The sequence below is a fragment of the Thunnus maccoyii genome, chromosome 10, assembly GCF_910596095.1.
Source record: "Thunnus maccoyii chromosome 10, fThuMac1.1, whole genome shotgun sequence".
Lineage (NCBI taxonomy): Eukaryota > Metazoa > Chordata > Actinopteri > Scombriformes > Scombridae > Thunnus > Thunnus maccoyii.
Genome location: NC_056542.1, coordinates 4236955 through 4261592, shown reverse-complemented (window position 1 = coordinate 4261592; position 24638 = coordinate 4236955). Strand labels below are relative to the sequence as shown.

Genomic DNA, 24638 nt, shown 5'->3' with positions numbered 1-24638 from the left:
TTTGGCCACAATCAGCAAAGGTATGTTTAGAGAAAAAAGGAGCAGCATTTCATGAAAAGAACACCTTGCAAACTGTTAAGCATGGGGTGGATCCATCATGCTTTGGGGTTGTGTTGCAGCCGGTGGCAAAGGAAACATTGTGCAGGTGGAGGGATGAATGGATTCCACTAAATACCAGCAAATTCTGGAAGCAAACATCACATCATCTGTAAAAAAGCTGAAAAGAGGATGGCTTCTGCAACAGGATAATGATCCCAAACATGCCCTGAAATCCACCATGGACTACCTCAAAAGATGCAAGTTGAAGGTTTCTGAATGACCCTTGCTGTCCCCCTAATTGAAAATCTGTGGGTAGATCTTAAAAGAGCTGTACTTGCAAGACGGCCCAAGAATTGCAGAACTAGAAGCCGTTTGCAACGAAGAATGGGAGAAAATCTAAAATACAAGAATTGAAAGACTTTTAGCCAGCTACAAAAAGCATTTGCAAGCTGTGATATCTGCCAGAGGGGGTGTACTGGGACTATGTAGGGTGCCCAAACTTGTTTAAAGCCATAAATCCTCTTTTTTATCCTGTTATCATGATCAACCTTAATATTCTTGTAATGTGAAACTGTCATGATCCAAATTTCACTACATATCTTACTGTACAGTTGTATGCAAATGTTTGGGCACGCCTTGACAAATAACATATGTTGATGATTGTTTTTATTGAAAAGATATAAACAGTCTCTCTAGGATATGGAAAAAACAATATTTTCAGCAAACATGAATGCAGAGATACTTTTTATGTCATAAATTGAACAAAAAATAAATAGATAAATAAAAACATCATTGTGGCATGTGCAAAAGTTTGGGGACCCTAAGAGTTCCGAAGTCTCACATTCTTTTTACAAGGTCTCAGACCTTAATCAGCTCGTTAGGCCTGAGCCATGTCAACAATTGTCATTAGGAAATGTCAGCTGGTGCCAATTTCTAAGCTTTACAAATACTCTGACTCTTCAAACCTTGTGCGAGCACCCAGTAACCATGGGTTCCTCTAAGCAGCTGTGTAAGACTCTGAAAATGAAAGTTATTGATGCCCACAATGCAGGGGAAGGCTACAAGAAGAAGAGATGGCAGTTTAGGGGTTACTGTGGAGGTCAAGATGAGATCTGGAAGTCCAAGAAAACTCTCAGATAGAGAACTGCTCGTATGCTGGTCAGAAAGACAAATCAAAACCCCCATTGGACTGCAAAAAACCTGCAGAAAGATTTAGCAGACTCAGGAGTGGTGGTGCATCGTTCCACTGTGCAGCAATGCTCGCACAAACAATACCTTCATGGAAGAGCCAGTGGAAGAAAACCTTACCTGGGTCCTCATCATAAAATCCAACATCAGAAGTATGCAACTGAACATCAACAGAAGCCTGATTTGTTTTGGAAACAAGTGCAGTGGACTGATGAAGTTAAAATAGCACTCTTTGACCATAATAAGCAAAGGTATGTCTGATAAAAAAAAAAAGGAGCAGCATTGTAAGCATGGGGTGGATCTATCATGCTTTGGGGTTGTGTTGCAGCCAGTGGCACAGGAAACATTGCGCAGGTGGAGGGATAAATGGATTCCACTAAATACCAGCAAATTCTAGAAGCAAACATCACACCGTCCGTAAAAAAGCTGAAGCTTAAAGGAGGATAGCTTCTACAACAGGATAATGATCCCAAACATGCTCTGAAATCCATCATGGACTACCTAAAGAGACGCAACCCGAAGGTTTTGGAATGACCCTCGCTGTCCTCTAACTTAAACATAATTGAAAATCTGTGGGTAGATGTTAAAAGCGCTTACATGCAAGACGGTCCAAGAATATTGCAGAACTTGAGGCCTTTTGCAGCGAAGAATGGGAGAAAATCCCAAATATAAGATTTGGCTGAGGTGCATGATACGGTGAGTTGATGGACCAACTGCCATATCTGAATTTGAATCTGAAGCATTACTAAGCACTGACTATGAAAGGTGTCGAAACTTTTGCACATGCCACAATGATGTCATAAAAAGTAACTGAATGAATGTTTGCTGAAAATACTTTCCCCCTCCCCATTATCCTAGAGACACTGTGTTTATATCTTCTCAGGTAAAAAGAAAAATCACAAAAAAACAAAATAAACAAAATATTTTATTTGTCAACGGGCGCCCAAACTTTCGCATACAACTATAGTTTCAAGTTCTGATTTTCATACATTGATTTAAGTACTGAAAACGCTCTGTTGTGATTACATAACTCTGATTGTGAACTTTCACCAGAAAAGATCATTGTTTCCTTGACTATTTCAACGGCATTTCCTTCACTGGGACTAGATCAATTATTCTGCATATAAATGTATTTTATGACACATTAAATGTCCTGGAGGTGGACATTGTTTACTGGGAAAGTTTTAATGAGAACAAATTCAGACACGGAGCCAGTGTTTTACATATATTTAACGCCCACCCTCCCAACCACAATCAAAGTATCAATGACTGGTTTGCACTGCAGCAAAGTAGCAACAACTGTATAAAACTGGATTAATATGTCCACTGACGCACACAAACACATAGACACACACACACACACACACACACACACACACACACACACCCTGTGGTTGAGTGGTATATGACCGCCAGCCAAGACGGCATGTTTTGTCAGTCTAACAAAGCCAACCACTATTTAGAAAGACCGCAACGCCACGCTCTCTTCACAGCAAAAACACAGTCTGACTGCACGACTGGCAGCTGGTCAGACTTACTGACTGGATCATTTACTGACTGACTGGTTATGCTGGCTGACTGCTGGATAAACCAAATGACTGATGTTGGCTGGTAGACTGTCCAACTGGCATGCACTGTGAGAGAGAAAACTTTTGAGTGCAGGGCTGCAAGCACTGATTATTTTGATCTATTAATCTACCTCTCTAAGGGCTTTAATGCATTATTTTCATTATTGATAAATCTGCTAATTTATTTCTTGATAAGTCGATTAATCGTTTAGTATGTGAGATGTTAAAAATAGTGAAAAAATGTCTTCAATTTGCTTGCTTTGTCTGAAATATTGTGATGATCCACTAATGACCAATCAATTAATCAACTAATCGCTCTATTCATTTAGATAAATCAAATAGTCTATACAGTGTTTCCCCTGGCGGGCCGCCAGATCAAAAAGAATCCCCGCCAGGCCAAAAAATATATTTTTTAAATGCAACAAATAACGCCAAATACCCATTCATTCAGAAATCAATAGCGTTTGTGTTGTGTTGTGCTGCCAGTCTGGCAGTAAATGGGCAGTACAGATGACAGTATGTCAGTTAGTAAATGCTGCGGCTTCTCAAGACCAAGAAATGTCTCGTCTGTTGTTTCCCCAACCTCAGGAAAAGTGAAGGGGGTTAGCTTAAAGTTAGCAACAATGGGTTAGCCTAGCCCTACAATGCTTAACAGAGAATGCTCCCCACCCCCAACCCCACCCATCAGGCCAAACTAGTCAACCTAGGGGAAACACTGCTAAAAGATGTCAAAAAACAGTAAAAATGTACATAACAATTTCATAGAGTGCAAGGTGACATTTTCAAATGGCTTGTTTTGTCCGATCAACAGTCCAAACTCCAAATATATTCAATCAACAATTATATAAAACAAAGGAAAGCTGAAACCGGCAAATGTTTGGCCTTTTTACTTAAATTAAGAACACATAATGAGTTATCAAAATGGTCATTTCAGTAAATCAAATAATGGATAGAGTGCCTCATTATTTCGGCAATAGTCGAGTCGACCAAAACAAAAACACAGCCACACACACACAGTAGTTTCAATGAAGGTAGTCATACTGACAAGTGTGGGTGATGCAAGCAAAGCTGCTCTGATTTTAAAAGGTGTATTTCTGCAACATTTTGCAAGTCAGATTTTGCATGCAGCGACATTCTGCACGCCTCCGCACCTATGTTATCGCTGGTTGAAAACCGTATGCGATCATCACTATTTTGTTGATGCTGGGGATGATGACAAGTTATCTAATTCCTGTGAAAAGTTGCCCACAATTCTTCACAGCGAAACACCTCTGTCCGCATACAGTAGATTCTCAAAAATAGTACAGAACACTGGAAAAAAAAAAACTCAAAAGAAAACACTCGGAAGCACACTCTCAAGATATAGTACCAACTGTAGATACAGAAATAAAATGTTTCAGAAGTTACATATAAATGTAGGCTGTACTTTAAGTAACCCAACTCCAGTATTTTTTAACACACAAGATGCTAATTTTAAAGTGGTTAAACATGTGTGAGAGAAAGCTACAGTTGGTGATGCACCATTATTGTCTAATCCTCTGGTGTATTTTTCCATTTAGGGAGTAAATAATTTGTCATCATTTGTCATTCAAACATGTGTGAAAGAAAACATTTACGTAAGCAGTTTGGCTGTTACACTGTGCTGGAAACGTATGACACATAATCCTTACTTGATATTATACTTAATGTCCTTTATATTAAAGTTTACTTATTATTTACCTAATATCCTAGAACTTGAGTTAGGTATTTAGTGTGATATAATACCTGCGTTTCAGTGAGTAGGAAAAAAAGTGTCACACACTTTGGCTCCATATGCATTTCTCTTTTATTTAGGTGACGTTTCGGCCCCCAGGCCTTCTTCAAGATCAACATTAATAGTAAGACACAGGCATTGGTATGTTATGTTGGCCACATCCTAGTAACACATCTGATGGTGATTAGATAAATCATGTTGCACCAAGTATCAAAACTGCCAAGTACCAAAAGGAGGCATTGAATGTCTGGTCAGATTCGTAATCCTGTTTACGCATTCTTTGATCAAATGGTTCCTGATTTAAATCAAGAAATTGCAAATTTGAGACTATTTTTATTTAGTTTCTTGTATTACTGCTTGTGTTTATACAACATTTAACATTTGAGAACTCTAGCTTCTTTTGTCAAATGACAAAGGTTTTTAGAGAAAATGGTACTGAAACTCAGGTATAATGAAAAAGTAACACACACCAAGGGTTTTAGTGAGGTGTTAATCACTGGAGGTAGACTTGAGAGTAGGAAAAAAGAGTCGCACACTCTGGCTCCATATGTATTTCTCTTTTTTATAGAAGACCTTTCAGCCCCCAGGCCCCCTTCAAGATCAACATTAATAGTAGGACACAGGCACTGGTTATGTAGGCCACATTCTAGTAACACATCTGATGGTGATAAGATAATCATGTTCCACCATTAAGGTGAGAAAAACAATCAAGAGGCCTTCAGTGAATCAAAACTCTTAACAAACAGTGACAGGAATTTCTAATTGATATAAAGAAAAAGTTAAGCCTCAGTTCTAGATGAACATCATGAACAATTTAATCTAAATATCCAATAAATAGAGGTCTATATTCAATCCATGAGGTGACAGGGTTCTCACACGGTGGATCCAATAGTGTTCCCTCCTGGAAAGTAAAACATCCAAGTTACCTCTTCTTGGGAGTAGTGATACCTTCTCAATACCAATATATCTTAGAGAGGAAACAGGATGATTAAATTCTATTGGATGCTCTTGGATAATTCATGTTTTCGCATCTAATAGTGCTTCTACGTTCGTCAATGCCAATTTTCAGTGTTCTACTCGTCGTTCCAACATATGACCTACCACAAGGGCAAGTGATAAGACTCCTTTTATAGGGATCTCTATACCTGTGTGAGGATGTTTAAAACTGTTGCAACGGTAAGGATAATTACACTGACTACAACAACCACAGCGATGGTTGACCTCAGGGAAAGGTGCTGAAGTAGCTTGGGCTGGCACTGATTGAAGAGGAGGTAAATATGAGTGTACCAGGTGGTCTCACAGGTTTTTACCCCTTTCATATACCATGAAGGTGATCAGATTCAAGTATATGCCAGTGTTTTGTTATTATTCGCTTTATCTGTTCTGAAAACTTAGAATACTCTGTTGTAAACATCATAGGATCATTTGATTTCACTGTAGGTTTATTTTGTAAGAGATCAGACATAGATCTGTCTTTTATTTTAGTGGCAGCATCATTTTGGACAGATTTCCTGTATCCTTTTTGTTGAAAGTTGTTTTTCATTTCACTCGTGTTCCTGTCAAAATCATCAGTTTTCTGGAAAATTCATTTTCATCTGCAAAACTGACTGAAAGGGAGACTTTTTTTTTTAACAGTAAGGGATGATCAGAGTCTGCTCTTAGCAAAGTATTTCAAGCAATAGGTTTTCTAAACAGATCTGGATACAAGTAATTATTCTCTCTAATGATCCATAAATCTAGAAAACTGATGCGTTTGTAGTCATAATCCATAGTAAAAGACAGAAATTTAGAACATGAGTTGATGTATGTAAAAAATTACTCTAGCTGGGTCTTGGACCCTTTAAACAAACAAAACACATCTTCCAAGTATCTCTGCCATAAGAATATATTCTCCTTGAAGCCATGATTAGAGTAATAAAAGGAATACAGTAGCACCATCTTTGTCAAAATAGATCTGCCTCAGAGCAACTAGAAAACGAATGCTCTCAACCACCTAGTTTTACATGACCTAATGGAAACAAGAACACGGTTTAGAGGCAAGAGTGTGTTTGTACCTTCCTCTAACCGTAGTTACTCTAATGAGACAAACTGTAGACTAGTAGAACAAGATGTTGACGAACTTTTTCAAAATGAACAGAATCATATATCTTATAAAAACGGAGGATGTCCTTAAAGACTCAAAGTCAGATGAATCTATTATCATAAAATATGCAGACAAAGGTCACTGTGGTTCTGTGGTCATGAATAAAGCTGACTACGTTAATGACTGTCTCAGACAACTTTCTGATGATATCTTTTACAGTGAACTCAGTCAACTCAGTCTTTTAAGAATATGGTTCATGTAACCACTGAGAGTCTTTTACAGAACGGTGAGATTTCTAGGAAACAATATGACTTTGTTGAAGTTGAACACCCTATCATCAATCTTACTTTTTTATACATCACCAAAAATACATAAAAATCTTGAACATCCTCCAGGACAACTCATTGTTTCCAGTATTGGCTCTCTTACCCCGAGTTTTTCTACCTTTCTAGATTACTTTATCAGAACATCTGCTGAAAATCTTCCTTTCTTTACAAAGGACAGGGGACAGACAGTACACATTATAGCATCCATCGACCCACTCTTAGACAAGGAGGAACTTTATTTAGTGTCCTTTGATGTGAATTCTATGTATACATCCATACCACACGATGGAGGTATTGAAGGTACTGTCTTTAAGTTGGATTAGATGTTCCAAGATACCTTTTATATTCTGAAACGTGGGCTACCTATGGGTCGTTCCTTTTCACCCTTATTTTCTAACTTGCAGTTTATTTACTCTAATCATGGCATCTAGGAGAATATATTCTTATGGAAGAGGTACTTGGATGATCTGTTTTGTTTGTTTAAAGGGTCATGTTTGAATGAACTGAGGTATGTGTGTATACTGAATTTCTGTCTTTTACTATGAATTATGACTACAAACGCATCACTTTCCTAGATTTAGGGATCATTAGAGAGACTAATGACTTGTATACAGATCTGTACAGACAACCTACTGCTAGGAATGCACTACGGGCAGACTCTGCTCATCCTTCACTGTTAAAAAAAAATAGTCTCCCTTTCAGTCAGTTTTGCAGACGAAAATGAATTTTCCAGAAAACTGATGATTTTGACAGGAACACGAGTGAAATGAAAAACAACTTTCAACAAAGAAGATACAAGAAAACTGTCCAAAATGATGCTGCCACTAAAATAAAAGACAGATCTATGTCTGAACTCTTACAAAATAAACCTACAGTGAAATCAAATGACCGTATAATATTTTTAACAGAGTATTCTAAGTGTATTCTAAGAACAGATAATAGGGATAGGGAATAATAAAACTCCCTCTCTCTATATATATATACATGTATATATATATATACACACACCTGTGAGACCACCTGGTACACTCATATTTACCTCCTCTTCAATCAGTGCCAGCCCAAGCTACTTCAGCACCTTTCCCTGAGGTCAACCATCGCTGTGGTTGTTGTAGTCAGTGTAATTATCCTTACTGTTGTAACAGTTTTAAACATCCTCACACAGGTAAAGAGATCCCTATAAAAGGAGTCTTATCACTTGCCCTTGTGGTAGGTCATATGTTGGAACGATGAATAGAACACTGAAAATGGGCATTGACGAACGTAGAAGCACTATTAGATGCAAAAACATGAATTATCCAATAGAATTTAATCATCCTGTTTCCTCTCTAAGATATATTGGTATTGAGAAGGTATCACTCCTCTGAAGAAGAAGTAACTTGGATGTTTTACTCTCCAGTAGGGAACACTATTGGATCCACTGTGTTAGAACCCTGTCACCTCATGGATTGAATATAGACCTCTATTTATTGGATATTTAGATTAAATTGTTCATGATATTCATCTAGAACTGAGGCTTAACTTTTTCTGTTTATCTATTTGAAATTCCTGACACTGTTTGTTAAGAGTTTTGATTCGCTGAAGGCCTCTTGATTGTTTTTCTCACCTTAATGGTGGAACATGATTTTCTTATCACCATCAGATGTGTTACTAGAATGTGGCCTACATAACCAGTGCCTGTGTCCTACTATTAATGTTGATCTTGAAGAAGGCCTGGGGCCGAAACGTCACCTAAATAAAAGAGATATGCATATGGAGCCAAAGTGTGTGACACTTTTTTCCTACTCTCAAGTCTACCTCCAGTGATTAACACCTCACTAAAACCCTTGGTGTGTGTTACTTTTTCATTATACCTGAGTTTCAGTACCCTTTTCTCTAAAAACCTTTGACTTTTGACAAAAGAAGCCAGAGTTCTCAAATGTTAAATGTTGTATAAACACAAGCAGTTGTACAAGAACTTAAAATTGGAGAAACTAAATAAAAATAGTCTCAAATTTGCAATTTCTTGATTTAAATCAGGAACCATTTGATCAGTGAATGAGTAAACAAGATTACAAATCTGACCAGACATTCAATGCCTCCTTTTGGTACTTGGCAGTTTTGATACCTGGTGCAACAGACATTTTTTAGTCAGTATCAAAAGGTTTCATACCCAGCCCTACCTTACTATTCTTTGTGGGCTTTTCTCACTTTCTGAACCAAGGATCTGAAGATAGGGAGTGTTGAACGATCTACACAGAAAAACCAATTGGTTTTGGGCTAAAACAGTCAAATTCACTTGACTTTTTAAACTGATCCAAGCCCATCATAAGACAAATGACAAGATCTTATGATAGCATAGTGTTAGAGAGGACATCAAAATGTTTTCCAAACTTTCCATAAATTTGAAAGTGTACCAGAAAATCAAAATCTTTACCCACATGTCTCCGTGAATTCTAGCCGAGACGTTCACAGGCTTCGCAGCCATTTTACAGTAAAGTTGCACGGAGAGAATTAGAAAGCAAAAGAACTATTCTGACCACATTTTTATCAACAAGGCAGAGTCATCGAGCAGGCTTTCGAGCCATTCTGAATTCCCCTGAATGGTGCACATCTCACACGCCCGCGCACATGAACCATAACCCACTATCAACTGTATCAAAACAGCCACCGAAACCTCCACTTCCCCCTTGAGTCTCTTAAGTGAGCCGACCCATTTGAAGAGCTCTAGCTGCATTGGCTCCTGATACAGCCTGTATGGGGAAGCCTGCCAATAGCAAGTGGGCTGTACCACAGATGCGACTACGATGGGGGGGGCGGGGGGGGCGGGGAGGGGGTGCGTGGGAGGAGGAGGGAAGTGGGGAGGTTAGATGCTTAAAGTACCTTTTGCGTGGATTTGCCACTCTCAAAGAGGAGGGAGGGGTCAGGGTGGGGCTGTGGGGGGGGGTTAAGATGGGGTGGGGGCTTTCCTCTGAACAATGAATGCGGGGTTTTTTCATGATTGGGCTCACCTACGATAAAACCTGAAAAGAAAACAAAGAAAGCATGGCTTACGAGAACTATGTGTTAATACATGTGTGTCATGTGTGGGCAGCATCACCCTTTAGGCTGTGATTTGTGCAGCAAACCTAGGCCAAATTCCTGCCAAAATCTTGCTCAATAACACACCTGGTTGGCAAAACAAATTACAGCTTCATCAGACATCAATGCTGACCGCTGGTTCCAGTAACATGTTGTTTTGGGTTTCTTTCCTGCATCTTGGGGGGGAACGACAGTCACACTATAACACAGACTTTGCTGCCATTGCTTGAGAATGGTTTGGGAATCCCCTTGTCTTTTTTCCTTTAATTCATGCCACCCCCATTTGTTAGCTGCGACTGGTTTCTGGGTCCCGCAGGGGTCAACACCGATCCTCTCTCAGACATAACAGGGAGGAGGATTGTTTGAAAAACCTTGTTATTTGATGTTTGAAAGATCACAGAGGAGTGGAGCACCCCAGATTTTCTTTTTCTGATGTTAGGGTCCTGACAGAAAAAGAAAAAAAAAAAAAAAAAAAAGGCCTCTGAACTCCTGAACAATACTACCAGCAAACCCCACCACCATCACCGCCCCGCCCAGTCCCTGAACACACGTCCCGGACTCTCTAATCCAAACACGCCGCCATAATCCCCGGCTATCAGCCGACTCATCTACCAGCTGAGGAAGAGGTGGAAACTAAACAAACGACAAGACACAAAAGGGCCACTTTCACCTTGATCAGCCAGGCAGGCTGGCAGACTCCCCTGGGAGGGAGGAGAGCAGTGAAAAGCAGAGATTTAACGTCAAAGACATGAAAGACATCTACGGTAGACTGGGAAGATGTTGAAGACTACACCTGAGAGAGAGATAGTGGATCAAAGAGGGAAAAAAAAGAGTCTTAGATCAGGAAAACTATAGAGACAGAAAGAAACAGGAAAAGAGGAAGAGACAGTAAGAGGATATCTTTGTCTCCACCTAACAGTCACGCAAATTTTAAGCAGGCCTTAAAATCTGGCAAAAGCTATCATCCAAATTAGATGGATTATAACAACTGGTTAAAGTGGATTAGTGTCAAAAAAAACGCCCTTGAGAAAGTGAAGAGAATATCTCAATGACATCGTAGGATTTGGCAGCTGCTATTGTTCAGTGATATCAGCTGATGGCTCTATTTCATGCTGCCTTAAGCCAAAAGCAAAGATGTACTTGGCAGGTTTCAAATCTACAAACTAAAGGCAGTGAAACCATGACAGAGACTTTTACAAGGGATGGATTGATGGGGAGTTCCTGGTGGAAGAAAGATGTTTTTACTGTCAGCCTTGCCTAAAAAAAAAAAATGGCCACAACCACATTTATTCTACACACGTTTCTATTAATGCAAATTCTCAAACTACAAATAGAGTGATATTGAAGAGTAGTGCTTCTTCTATCTCACAAATGATCTTTGGCTGTGTAGTGAGTACACCAGCTTGCAGGCAGAACATTTACCAGAGAGGGTTTCATTTTGGCCTTTTGGCAAATAACTTCATTAACGTTATTTAATTACACCTGATAATATCTGCCACCAGACGATTTTAATTTGAAGCAGCAAAAGCAACAGTTAGTGCTTAAAACAATAGTCATGTGGCCAAATGAACACTGAAATAGGTTTTTCTTGCTGTAATCATTCCTCCTGTTAATGCACTTACCATTAAGGTTGGGAACCAAAAAACCAGTTCCAAATTAGAACCAAATTCAAAATGTCAAGAACTGGGTACACATTAAAAAATTCTGCATTTCAGATTATTGCAAACAAATGCTACATATGTGCAAGAACTTGTCCACATCATGCATCAACACAACAGATTGTTGATTTGTTTACATATGAACATGCATGGCTAACTTCACATCAGTAGTGAAAGATGGACCACGGTAAACGCTCAAAATTGTAGCTTTACTTTATTTAAGAAAACAAAAAGTGCAATACATGTGGGAGGCTCACTAGCTGGAAGCCACGTTGCACATCAAATTTGATTAAACATTTTAGGCTGCACAGTGTTGGTCTCCCGGCTCAAGTGTGATGACACACTCGAGCCGGGAGACCAGGCACCTCCAGGAGAGCCAGGCATACCTAGCCACAGCATATACTGTATTCCTGTTATCATTAAGCCGTCGCTTTTCTTTTTCAACTTGTTGTTCAGTAACATACAGGAACTCCTCAGCTGCATTCAGACTGAAAACAGCACTGTTTACAGCAATACAAGGGGCTGCGTTGGCGTTTCATTTTAAGTGCCTATGAGGCAATGAAATGCAATCCAGCAAGTCTGTTTGGAGTAAAACAGTATTGTTTTTAGAGGTTCATCAGAAAAACATTGCACGACAGTTTGTAATATTCACAGACTGGAAAGTTATCACGCTGAAATCATGTTCACTAGTGCGCACATGTGGAACGGGTCTGAGCCCACAGACTTCCAAAGAAAGTATGAATGGAACTGTATGTGTGTCCGTGGTGTGTCATATGGAACTGGGACAAAGCTGATGCATACTGGGTTATCCTGATCTAACAGCATTTAAGAGATTTGTAATGTTACATAAGACTTTAAATTCAGTTAAGAACTTTTCAGATTTTTCTAAAGGACCTCTGGATTATATGAAAGTGAATGTGAGATATAAATGTCAGGAGGGCGACGGAGACAGAATGAAAGTGAATGTGAGACAGACAGGTACGCAGACAGACGGGGGTGGGTGGGTGGGTGGGAGGGAGGGGGGTGTTAATGGCTGTGTCTCCTCGGTGCAGGTGAGTCTCCTGCGGGTCCTCTGTCCCAACACACTATTGTTGTCTCCTTATCTACTTCCTCTCTCCTCCTCTGCAGACACTGCCTGTTTAGACTGCCATTCGCCCCCTTCTGTCTTTCCTCTCATCTCTTCTTTCATTATCACCACACCTCCGCCACAGCTGCAACTCAACTGTATGCCACGACAGCACACAAGGCTTATATGTCAAATCTGCTGTCCATGTGTTTACATATTAAAAAGTTTGGCCTACTCTTTATATGTATGCTGACATGGATAATATATAGTATACATAGAGTATATTAGCAAATATTCTACAGTTTGCTGATATTGACAGTGTTACCTTGTGTTGCCTGTTGTTTTGTGCTTTTGATAGGGGATATTTTGGACCAAGTCCCCTTCTGTATTTTGTGATATTTGTTAAGTTCCAGGTATTAATACATAGCAATACATATACACGTATGCTTATGATGTTTTGGTACTGTTTACATTGTATCCAGTTGGTCACATAACTGCCTGTTTGTGCATGTTATCATGTATTGGGAGGAAGTGGGAGTTTTTATTGTGAAGATTGTGATTTATTGTGCATGAAGTGATGTGCAAACACGGCCGTCGCCAGTGAAGTAGTTAAAGTAACTGCAAAAGGTCGTCTTCTTGTTGAGTAACAATTTTGATGTCTTATATGGACTTTGATGTCTGCCCTAAAAAAATATAGTCTCAGTTTTGTGTATTTTTCCACAACACCACAGTCTATTTAAATACACCTGTGTATGGAAAAAAAATGTTTGCTTTGCATTACTTATTTAGAAGTTGAAGGATATTTTAAATATGGTCTTTGTCATCTGATTGGTGCTGCATTGTTCTGTTCATTCTCTTATTGTCGTTTATTTTGTTGCATTTATGAATGAAATTTTTTCTTTTCTTTATTGTCTGGGTTTGGTTTTTTTGCGGTTTTATGCTGTTTGTATAAACTGCATTTATATAGCACTTCTCTAGTCGATCGACCACTCAAAGCGCTTTACGCTACATGTCAACATTCAGCCATTCACACACACACTCACACACCAATGGCCATCAGGAGCAATACAATAAAGAATTTGAAACAGGAAATAGGAACCCTGAATAGGTTTAGGGTTAGTGGTTAGGGTTAGTGTTAGGGGTTAGGGTTAGGGGTTAGGGGTTGGGGTTGGGGTTGGGGTTAGGGTGAGGGGTTGGAGTTGGGGTTAGGATTAGGGGTTAGGATTAGGGGTTAGGGTTAGGGGTTGGGGTTAGGGTTAGGATTAGGGGTTAGGGTTAGGGGTTGGGGTTAGGATTAGGGGTTAGGGTTAGGGGTTGGGGTTAGGATTAGGGGTTAGGTTTAGGGTACATTGTGTTGTACTTGGATACCGGCAGACGTGTCAGAGACAGATCTAAGAGCAACTACACATTCTCCATCTACCTGTTTAGACTGCAGCTCTCTTCACGTCTTCCTGTTGAAGCCTACTGTGACTGTACATCCCATCCCAAATTGCACTCATTCTCTTTTCTTTTTCATCCCTCTTCACTCTCTATCTGTCGATCATCTCCCTCTCCTCCCACCCCACCCCCCCAGATCTTTGTTCACTTGTTCTGGCGACTGCCACTATTTTCCCTCTTCGTGCTCCCCCATCGGTCGCATTATCTGAGAGAGTGGATCTCTGACATGCCTCGTGTGGCTGTGTAAATAAAATAAACCAGCGAGGAGAGATGCTTGTTTTTTCTTCTCTCACTTCTGGAAGACAGTAGGGTCCATGTTTGATAAGGGAACCAAAAACAAAACATGGTTGCTACTGTACTCCTTACTGTTAGCTGCTGGTTATGTTTGGCAAGACTGAGAGTGTTGTGTGAGTGATGTTTTACTAGTGTTATTCTAGATGACATCATTATTATTGGCTGTGATCACTGAAGGAGATTAACACATGTTATTGAAGATTATGTTGTTCACTACTATGTGTGTGTGTTAGGACCTACCGTCATTTGGTATAGCAGCTGGGTACATCTCTTTCAGCAGGTCGCCAAGCGTGTGTACGTTGCCGTCAGGTGAAACGGGACGAAACAGTTTCTGGATGAACGGCCTGTCGCTCATCGTCTGTAATGAATTAGAGCACAACTAACGAACTGTGCAGAAACACAAATATACAAAACACACTGCACTCTGTATGTAGCTAAGCAGCTTTCAGGACGAGTGTATAACATTAAACACATGACAGATTATACAGTAAAAGAAACATTACAATATGAGTACTTTAAGTACTTGAAACATGTTTCAAATGTTCACAAAACTAACTAAAAAGAACTGCTGTAAGTTGCTTTAAGCATCTCTGCACGAATGGTAAGATAATGTCAGTTAACTACACACAGTAGCTCATGTTTGCAGCCGGCCAATCTGCAACGCTTTATGATGAAGTAAACAAAAGAGATGAGCAGGAAACTGGTTGTTTATCATTCCCTACCTAAATCAATTCCAAGTACGAGCATCTTTTGACATGGTGCGCCTAACTTTATTTGACATTATGTGTCAGTGTCTTCAAAAACACATATGACTGTTATGACTTGAAAAAAAACATTAGGTATTTTTTGATCTGCCACATCTACGGATACTGAAAGGATTAGTAAAGAGTAACACCAGGCTGAAAACCAACCAGCCTTTCACTGCCCTCTCTGGTAGAAAGTTTCATACATCACTGCTTTGTTGCACCTGTAACGTCACCCAGCAGTGTCATGAGCGTCACTGCAACAAGTTGAGAAGTTAAACCACTGGAAGTCAGTAAAAACAAGATTTTGATGGGGTGTTAAGTTGCTTCTTAGTAATCAGGAAGCTGTAAACATAAGTGTTTGAACAAACAACCAATGTTGTTTTTCCAGTGAGAACAATAGTAGCAGTTCCATCGTTACAAACATATTTTACCGAGCAAATCACACCCCAAACCAGAGTTTCCATTAATATGGGCATGAAAAGATGACGCCCTGAAATTTCCAGCCGATTAAAACATGAAGCCAAAAATAGCATCACCTTGGATTTTAATTTTTTTACTCATCAGACATGTGACGTCAATTAATGGAATTGAGGGAAAAAGCAGACACGAGATCCTGTAAATGAACCAGTTCCATGTGAAGTAACATAAAGGGAAATTTTAAAGTGACGAACAGAGTCACAGGGTTAGGATATCAGGAACAATCCACACCACTCTGCACGGAAATACATGCAACGTGAATGAACAGCTTGCTTGAGCTGAGAGCTGGGAACATGATCCTTTGATGAGCCCGACTGACCAGAATGTGATATTAAGCAATCTGCAACATTTCAACAGATGTTACAAGTGACGCTGACATGTTTTACTGATCAGTATGAGTCTGGAAGCCATTAACTGGGGCTTGAGTATGTGCTTGGCAGAAACGTCAGCTTCTACACAAACTAAAGACTCATCTGGCTCCCCCTGAGTTTCTCAAATGGAGAAAACAAGAGAATAATCATAATATTAAATGAAGCGTTCTCCATTGATGCCCTATAGTTCCAAGGTTGTGGTGCTGGTAATGTTCAAGCGTTTTGCTCAAAGACACTTCAGCAAAATGGTATGTTTTTTTTTATGCGCAAGGTTTTCCAACTAAGTGCGCAATCCTGCATCTCCATCAAAGTGAAACTAACACTAAAAACTGGACAAGAGTTCAAAGATTGAAAGCATTCATTGAAAAAAAACACAACATACTCTTTAGATTAAATTAATTGCTTCTCATCATTCCTCTCATTTCTGTTTCTCCACTCTCTTCTCTACGAGATCCTTTTACAGTCAGAGGCATTTTGTCACAATGATGTGGCCCTGACCTTTGACCTCCTTACTATTAGTCGCTTAACATGATAATGATCAAGGACCTGAGGCTTATCCTACTGCTGACCACAATGTAAATCATTCTGAGTAAGAGCGACCGCAAAATACCTAAAATGTTCGCTATGTCATGATGGGACAGCTAAACAAGTGTGACGTTAGCAGCAAACATCCTCATGACTGTTCAGCTGTGATTTGCGGCTCTGCAGCCACAACATCCCATGAGTGAGAGATGCGGGAAGCACGGTGGGAAATTACCACCAGATAAAAAAAAATCTAGTAAACCATGTCCAGAGCTGGCAGTGGATTCTGACTCAAGTTAGAGGGTGCTGTATGCAGATCGCCATCTGAGATAAATTTGTTATTTGAGATATTGGGCTAAATAAATAAAACTGACTTCACTTGATTTAAGATAATCAGTTGTTATTTTGAGTGTCTATTTAAGTCTAAAAACTGAGCCGAACCCTTTTCCTGTGGAAAATAAATAAGCAGTTTAAGACATTAGTGATGGTACTTGTTAAAGAATAGTTAATAACAAGAGTCACTGATTGAATTAAATGAAAGACACATTTAAAGACTGTATCCTATTATTTGACATATTTTGAATGCCATAATAAACTTCAGGTTGGCTGACCATTCAAAAATCAAGTTCAAGCTGTTAAAATTGCTTAAAATGTTGGAAGACTCCTGAGATTTTTTTGGTGCTCTGTAGGCACAGCTGACTAAAGTGACATTCATATCAAAGATCTAACATCTGCCTGCAAATCTTTTTAAAATCATGCATCATTTGCGTAATCATCAGTTGATTGAGATGATTATTGGAAGATGTTTACCTGTGTCAAAAGTTCAAACTCAGAGTTATGCACGGAGGGATGTTGATGGGTAACTGAAGGTCACACAGGATTGTGAAGAAGCCAAAATGCACACCTTCCAACTCACACTGTGCAGCTCTATATGTCAAAACTAATTGACTGTATGATCCAACTAACTGCTGGCAGGCAGGTTTGAAACAGAGCACTGGACCTGAACTGGAGACTTTTAACATTATACCTAAAATCCACATCTGCAAATGCACATGAAGGCATGTCCCACGGCCTTTAAAAAGGTCTACACACTCCTTATTTTTTTTAGGATATTGCTGTGTTTGCACTGCTTTCTGCCAAGCAAATGGCTACACCTGCAGAATCTTCTTATGACCACACCGACTCCCATAATCCTTTGGTGCAAAGCATGCCTTCCAGCTAGTAATCCAAAGGCTGTGTATTAGGTATCATCACATTTTGCCAAGTGATTTCTGAGTCCCAATCAAAAATCTGAGTAAAACATTGCTCATCAGATTATTTCCTGTCAATCCATATCATCCATTAACACACAGGTTTTTTAATGAAAGTCATATCGTGAACTTTTTTGATGCATCACCTTGTAAAAGTAAATACAATAAAGTCAAAGAATATTAGCGTTAGCAGAGTTTATATTCCTGCTGAGGTCTCACAATGTGCCCGACAAAAGTAAAATCTACCAAACTGTTAAACAAGCTTTTACCGAGTCCTGACCCTGGTCCTGGTTTGTCAGTAGGTATGTTCTTTGTAAGAGTAAGAGTCTCGCTATCACCTCCAGAGTCGAGTTAAAAATTCAGTGGTTCTGGTTACCGGGTGACCCGTGTCATCGGGGTAGGAGAGAGGGCGCCGAGCGTTGGACGTCATCCAGTAGTCGCTGTCAGGAGGTGACTTATTATGCTATTTGGTTGATCATGTAGAGCTTAGCTACGTGCCAGAATGAATGCACGTTTTTCCAAGACTACACCAGCTAATTTCACTAATTAGTTTCTCTGACTGGAAATGTATTAATTTGTGGAATCAGCAGGAGTCGTGTTTGACTGGACTAAAAACATGGATGATGGTCATTAGTGCTGGGCGATATGGTCGATATCAATGTCACAATATTAATGAGATTTGGTGCCAATGCAATTAATTTATTAGTCAAGCAAAAGAATAACAATAAAAACAGTTGAGACAAGTGCTCAGACACATCAGACATTCAAAAACTTGATCTTGGACTCTGAGAACTTTCATTATTATTATTTTATTACATTACTTAAACCTGCAGTGTGGAACTTTTACCAAATGAGTTCACACAATGCTGATGAAGTCTATCACCACCAGATAAATCTCTCTGTGTTTCATGGTATACCGGAGCTTTTAATCTGGTGTCAGGATTGATTTTCCCACACTAGCCTGATGGACGCATACCGCTCTGCCCATAGAACATGCACAGTATGTATACTAGAGACTTCCACCAGTCGAGCCAGCTAACTTCCAGTTAGCGCTCTGCTCACTTGAATGGAAATAAAAAGATTTAATGTTGCGGCTCTTCTAGACTTTCCAAATGTTATCGGACTGAATGGATCAAATTTTGATAGTGAAACGAGTCATTTCGCAGGAGTTGTGCAACGCTTAAAACAATTTATCCACAGTTTTACAGCCGCAACAGTAGCGACTAGCTAGGCTACAGTAGAGCCGATAACGTAAACATACGTCAACAGTGTTTTTGTAATTACTCTCACTGCCAGAAGAGGGAGACAAAAGTCTCACACTCCAGCTTTAATCATATTTGATTAATCATATTTATGTTATTTCCTGACATTGTATAAGTTGAGCAATCAAATGATCAAAAAATAACCATCAAATTAATCAATAATTAAAATAATAATTTTCTTTTCTTTCATTTCTTTCAGCCCTAAAAAGATGATCTCTCCATTATCAGAAAATATCACAGCATGGAAAAAAAATCACATACAATTATCAAATTGATGTTCAACGCAATAAACCGTGTTCTAATAATATAGTGTAATGTGGAACATGTGGAAAACAAAACATAATAACTAATTTTCTTTGTTTTTAGCTAGCATTTATTTAGAAATACTGACTGATCCCATTAAAAGTTTATTAATGATCCTATTTTATCCTATTTAGAACCACTGCTCTACCATTATTACAGATATTTACAGTACTGGGGGGGCTAAATGAGATTCAAACCCTCATCTGAACACATCGGAGGATGGGAGAAACCGTGGCGTCACAGAGAGGAACACGCTCCCTGCAGATACCCAACCTGAGGTGTCAAACAGAGACACACAATAGGACCTAATCATGGAGCTGTGAAAAGGAAACCAGCAAGAACAGGGATCGAGTAACAGAGCGGTAACTACACACCACAGAGCCAGGCGCGAACCAGCAAGAGGAAGGTGGCGGCGGAGGCGTGAAGCTGATCCTCAGGTTACACAGAAAGACTGAGTCACCGACAGGAAGCGTGGCGTTTCGTGCGGGATCATCGTCGGGAGCCAGAGCGGAGAGAGTGCGCTAAGTGACAGCTACTTCATTGCATTTTTAAATAGCCGGCCATGAATAATTGAGCCGGTCGCCATACAAAGAAGGAGCTATTGATGCCCCCCTCCCCACCCCCCCGGGGAGAGAAGCGTGATACTGCTTGGATGAAGACACTTTCTTTTCAGCTGGCGTGACACCTTAGCTGGCACAGCGGCACATGGCGACACAAAGAGAGGGAGGAGGTGTCATTAGGATTCAGGTGAAAAAGGGGGATGGCTCGCTCTCGCCGAGTGAAAAGAGCAGCGGAACTCAAGACGTCGCCTAATTGATGGAGGGATTCAATCCGCCTAAGTGATGGTAAAACAATAGAGGAGGTGGTGAGGGAGGGGAGGAGGGGGAGGTACGGCACCGTCAATCAATATTAGTTTCCACTGAAACGAGATGGGAGAGAGAAAGCATTTCCACTGAACTCTGAGACCTTCCATTCGTAAATTAAAATTCCAACCTCGTTTTTTAGCGCTCTTCATTTTCGCCCAGGAGTTGAAATGAACACCTGTAGAGGAGAAACTCCATCAAGGGACACCGAATTGAACTCTAAATTATTTATTACTCAAGTGTTATGTACTAGATTGATCTGTTGGGCTTCCACCATTCAAACATCTCCATATTTTAGAGCCAAATACTCACCTGTTTGTCTAATCTTAATAGATGGAAGCACAACTAATCACTACGCTTGCTTCCATTCATGAGGATATTGTGAGTAAAGTATTGTAAAGCCTTTTTTGGTGAATAACAACAACATCAATATAATTTTTTTTTTTCAGGCCTGCAGTTCGACAGCCGGAGCGCAACAGCAGTTTGCTTTTAATGACCATCCCAGATATTTGATGGTTCGGTTCACACAAAATATTTAAAATAACATATTTTCTCACTTACGTGCCTATTATGGTAAATAGCCCATGCAGATAGTTTGGGGTTTTATCTACACAGGTTTTTCAAGATATCATCTCTGACATTTCTGCCTCCAGCTCGACAACATTACTTTTCCTCTGCTGAGGAAAATATGTTGACAGAGCGTTCTGTGAATCATAAGATAAGATAGACTTTATTGTCCCGGTGGGAAATTTACCTTTGACATCAGTGTCTGTACTATAAAAAAAAAATCACAGCAAAAACAACGACAAAAATAGAGTTATCAATTAATTATGTTATCAGAGTAATTGGGGACACGTTGCTGGATTTTTTGTGTGTTTTTTTACAGCTGTGAGCAGCACAAACAACACTTCATTCACCTTCTATAAGCATAAATCTCAGGCAAATACAACTAAAACCATCTGTATGACATAAGATAGAGAATGTTTTTGGGTTTAATAACTCTTTAATGCAACATCCAAGCAAAGACACAGAATTAATTATTAAATTAAATCTCAATCTGAGTCCACGTGAGGATGCAGATCATCTATGTTGAAACATGTAGCTCTTTCAGCTGCTTGTTAGTAGCAGACTGACTGTAAAAAGCTAAAGGTTTTCCACTGACAGTCATACTTCTACTAGAAACCATTACTGTAAACGCCGCAGCACATTCTTCTCTTGTACAACAAGCATATCACCTGTTGCCTTTGGCTTGATTACGCACAAAATGTTTCCAGCATTCCCGTGTTTTGTAATTGTCTATGCAGTCACCATCGCCTCCCCCTCGTCGTGGTCGGCCGTTATAAGAGATCTGGGGAGACAATAAAAAAACCTGCATTCTTTAAAGCAAGGCATCTTCCAACAGCACCACAACACAGAGGCGGACTGGACGCGGACCGCCTGCTTTTTTTTTTTTTGTGAGTAAGCACTGAGTCACGGGATGGGAACAGAGAGGTTAACCTGTAGAGCAACAATGTAAGCAGTCTTTTAAAAAAAAAAAAAAAAAAAAAGGAGGATAGTAATTTTCACTTTCCGCACAGCGAGAGACGGTCGCCCCCCACCCCCAACCCCTCCCCTCCCCTTCCTCCCCCACCCTCCTCCCCCTTCCTCCTCCTTCTCCTTCTGGCTCTTTGAATCACAGAGTGGCGTCACTGCTGGAGCAGGAAGATGCACTGGCAGCCAAACAAGTCCCGCCGCCGGCCGGAGCCAAGGGCGCGACGGGCCGATGCACACAAACACACAACAACAACAACAACAGCACAAGCTGCAGGGCTCAGGTGGATGTTAAATGACAAAGACGGATGCATGAAAGAGAGAAGACGCTTGCATATATCCTCCTGTTTATTAAAAAGTCATTAATAGATACTACGAGTGAATCTCTAAGATTTATAACAGGCCGAGAAAGGTGGTTAAGTCAGTTTTAACCTTCAGGACATGAGGCAGACACACACACACACACACACACACACACACACACACACAAATGTTGTCCATGCCTATGAGGTGTCTTCATCTCCATGAGGAACGCAGGCCAGACGGAAATGAGCCCTCTGTTATTTGGACTGAGTGTTGTCATTAATTCTGTCTGCATCAAACACAGCACATGTTATTTACACTAAATACCACAATCTGGCTTTGAAGGACTCTGGAGCATGTGTGTGTATGCGTGTGTGTGTGTGTGTGTGTGTGTTTGTGGGTAGCGGGGGATCTTTATCCTCTGTATGAGGCGCTCTCCTGTAAAATAGTCATCCAGGATGACTTCTGGGCGACAAACAGCTTCGTTCTCAGCGTTTCTGCACCCCCCCCCCATCTCTTCCGACATCTACTTTCTTTTACTTGAAGCTCTGAGTTTTTCTTTACGGGGGTTTTTTTTTGTCGAGTCATGTTTGGTCTTGTCAAAACAACTCGGTGTAACAAAACACTGGATTTTCCTCTTAGCAACAAGATAAACTGACGGGTTTCTACACATTTTCCCCATTTTGCACAAAAAGTGAAGTTCCGTTTTTTTTTTTTTGGCGGTTTGTTTTCAAATGTGATCTTTGATTAAAGGATCATTCCGCTTTACTATAACATGATTTGGCTATCATTCCTACTAGTAATACTATAATACTCACTGAGACACTTTTAGATGTTGAAAGTGGCAGCAAATAAAAAAAACTGCCATTACTTCTATTTTTGAGGACATAATGATCAGATTTAGTTTCCGTTTTTTTCTCCAGACTTTCCAGACCTTCTTTGGTTGTAAATATTTAGCAGCTTGTAAGATGAAAACCACACACACACACACACACACATCTCCAAAACAATCCAGACTTTTCAGGAATGACACTTATTTTCTCTCTCTGCCACCAAATGTATTTGGAAATCACACAATGAGGTTTTTAACAGGCTTTGATGCACCAACAAACCGGTCATGAAACCGACTCAACTCATAAACGAGTGTGGAAACTTTCAAAATGCTGGAGCGGTCTGGGTTTCTTATACCCGCCAGCAGGTTTTTTTTTTTTTTTTTTTTTTTTTTACGGCTGTGACAAGTGCATGTCTGAGTGGGCGTGTTGTGTTGGTAGGACTGCATGTTTCAGTCTGCCACTTTAAAGAGTCATATTTATCACCAGACGCGAAAAAAAAATGTTTAAAATGGTTTATTTATTGACGTGATAAAGATGTAAAAGCAAAAACAAAAAGCATTCATGAGGTTTTTTGTTTTTTTTTTGATTTTCATGCGAAAACATTTGATTGACAGCTGTTCCTCCGCCCTCGTTGTGTGGTGCAAAAAAAAAAAAAAAGTAAATGCAGCCATATGTGGAGCCCGGTAGGTCTGATTAAAAACTTAACAGGCTTTATAATAAATCATCACGGTGGGAAATTACCAGCAGTCACAGCAAATATGACGACGGAAAAAATGTGCTCGGTAAGAAAGTTCACTCTAGCAAAACCAAACCATTACACCAAAGTCCCGTTGTGTTTTTGAACATCTGCGAGTCTTTCTGTTTCATAAGAAGAAACAAACTATGTCAGAATTATTTGCTCATCCGTTTCGCTGCTCCGTTTTGTTATTATTTTTTTTCTTAACTCGTCTTGACAGGCCCTAAAAGTTTTAATTCCCTTTCACAGGACTCAATAACAGTGAGGGGGCCTTTCTGTTTGCTGTGACTTGAGATCAAGGCGAAACGCATGTTCAGCCACTAGACTCAAAGCAGACTGTCAACATGTTTTTGTAGCAAAAAAAAAAAAAAAAAAACCCCAGATGTTTTCTGAATCTTTAATTTCATTGGTTGGATTGGACGTGACTCCTCAGGACTTATAAATGACATTTAATTTTATTAGTTTTTAACAAGTTGCTTAAAGATATTTCCTTCGCAATGCCAGGTTTTAATGAAAAAACAAGAATCATCCTGTCCGATTCCTGACCCTCTACACTTTTTCCAGCCCTGATCTGTGAAAGAAAAGGCCCCCGACACTTGACTCAAAGCATGGCACTTTTCCTCCCCACTGTCTGGTTTGCGGCCTGCTAATGTTTTCCAGGCGAGGATCGACCGCTTATTCATCCCTTCTTCTTCTTCTTCTTCTTTTTTCTTGTCTTCCGATGGAAATTTTCACCTGAGTCAGGATATAGCTGCTGCGGAAGGCTTGATGGAAAGATCCAACCTAAAGAGGGGGGGGGGGGGCCGCTTGTCTGCCTACGCCTCCTAATCCCAGACCTGAGTTGCATTCGACCAGCTCATCTCAGTTCGCCAGAATTTCACACAAACTTTGGGGAAATGTCACGGATATAGAAACACACAGGAACAAAAACCTCCAAACAAAACAAATGCATCTCAGATGGTATTTGGTT

General features: G+C 40.0%; 1 protein-coding gene across 3 annotated transcripts in view; it reads right to left on the bottom strand.

Moving 5' to 3' along the window:
* Positions 1–24638, bottom strand: part of atg5 (ATG5 autophagy related 5 homolog (S. cerevisiae)) — a 41336-nt gene that overhangs the window by 8356 nt on the left and 8342 nt on the right. Inside the window, exons 7-8 of one of the 3 annotated variants that reach the window (XM_042424810.1) lie at positions 14713–14830; positions 11866–12254 (exon numbers count right to left, since the gene is read on the bottom strand). In XM_042424810.1, coding sequence (XP_042280744.1) covers positions 12211–12254; positions 14713–14830 — 162 coding nt within the window. In that variant the 3' untranslated portion in view covers positions 11866–12210. Of the gene's footprint in view, positions 1–11865; positions 12255–14712; positions 14831–21362; positions 21615–24638 lie in introns of those variants that run through there. The other 2 variants (XM_042424809.1, XM_042424811.1) reach the window with 2 other exon arrangements.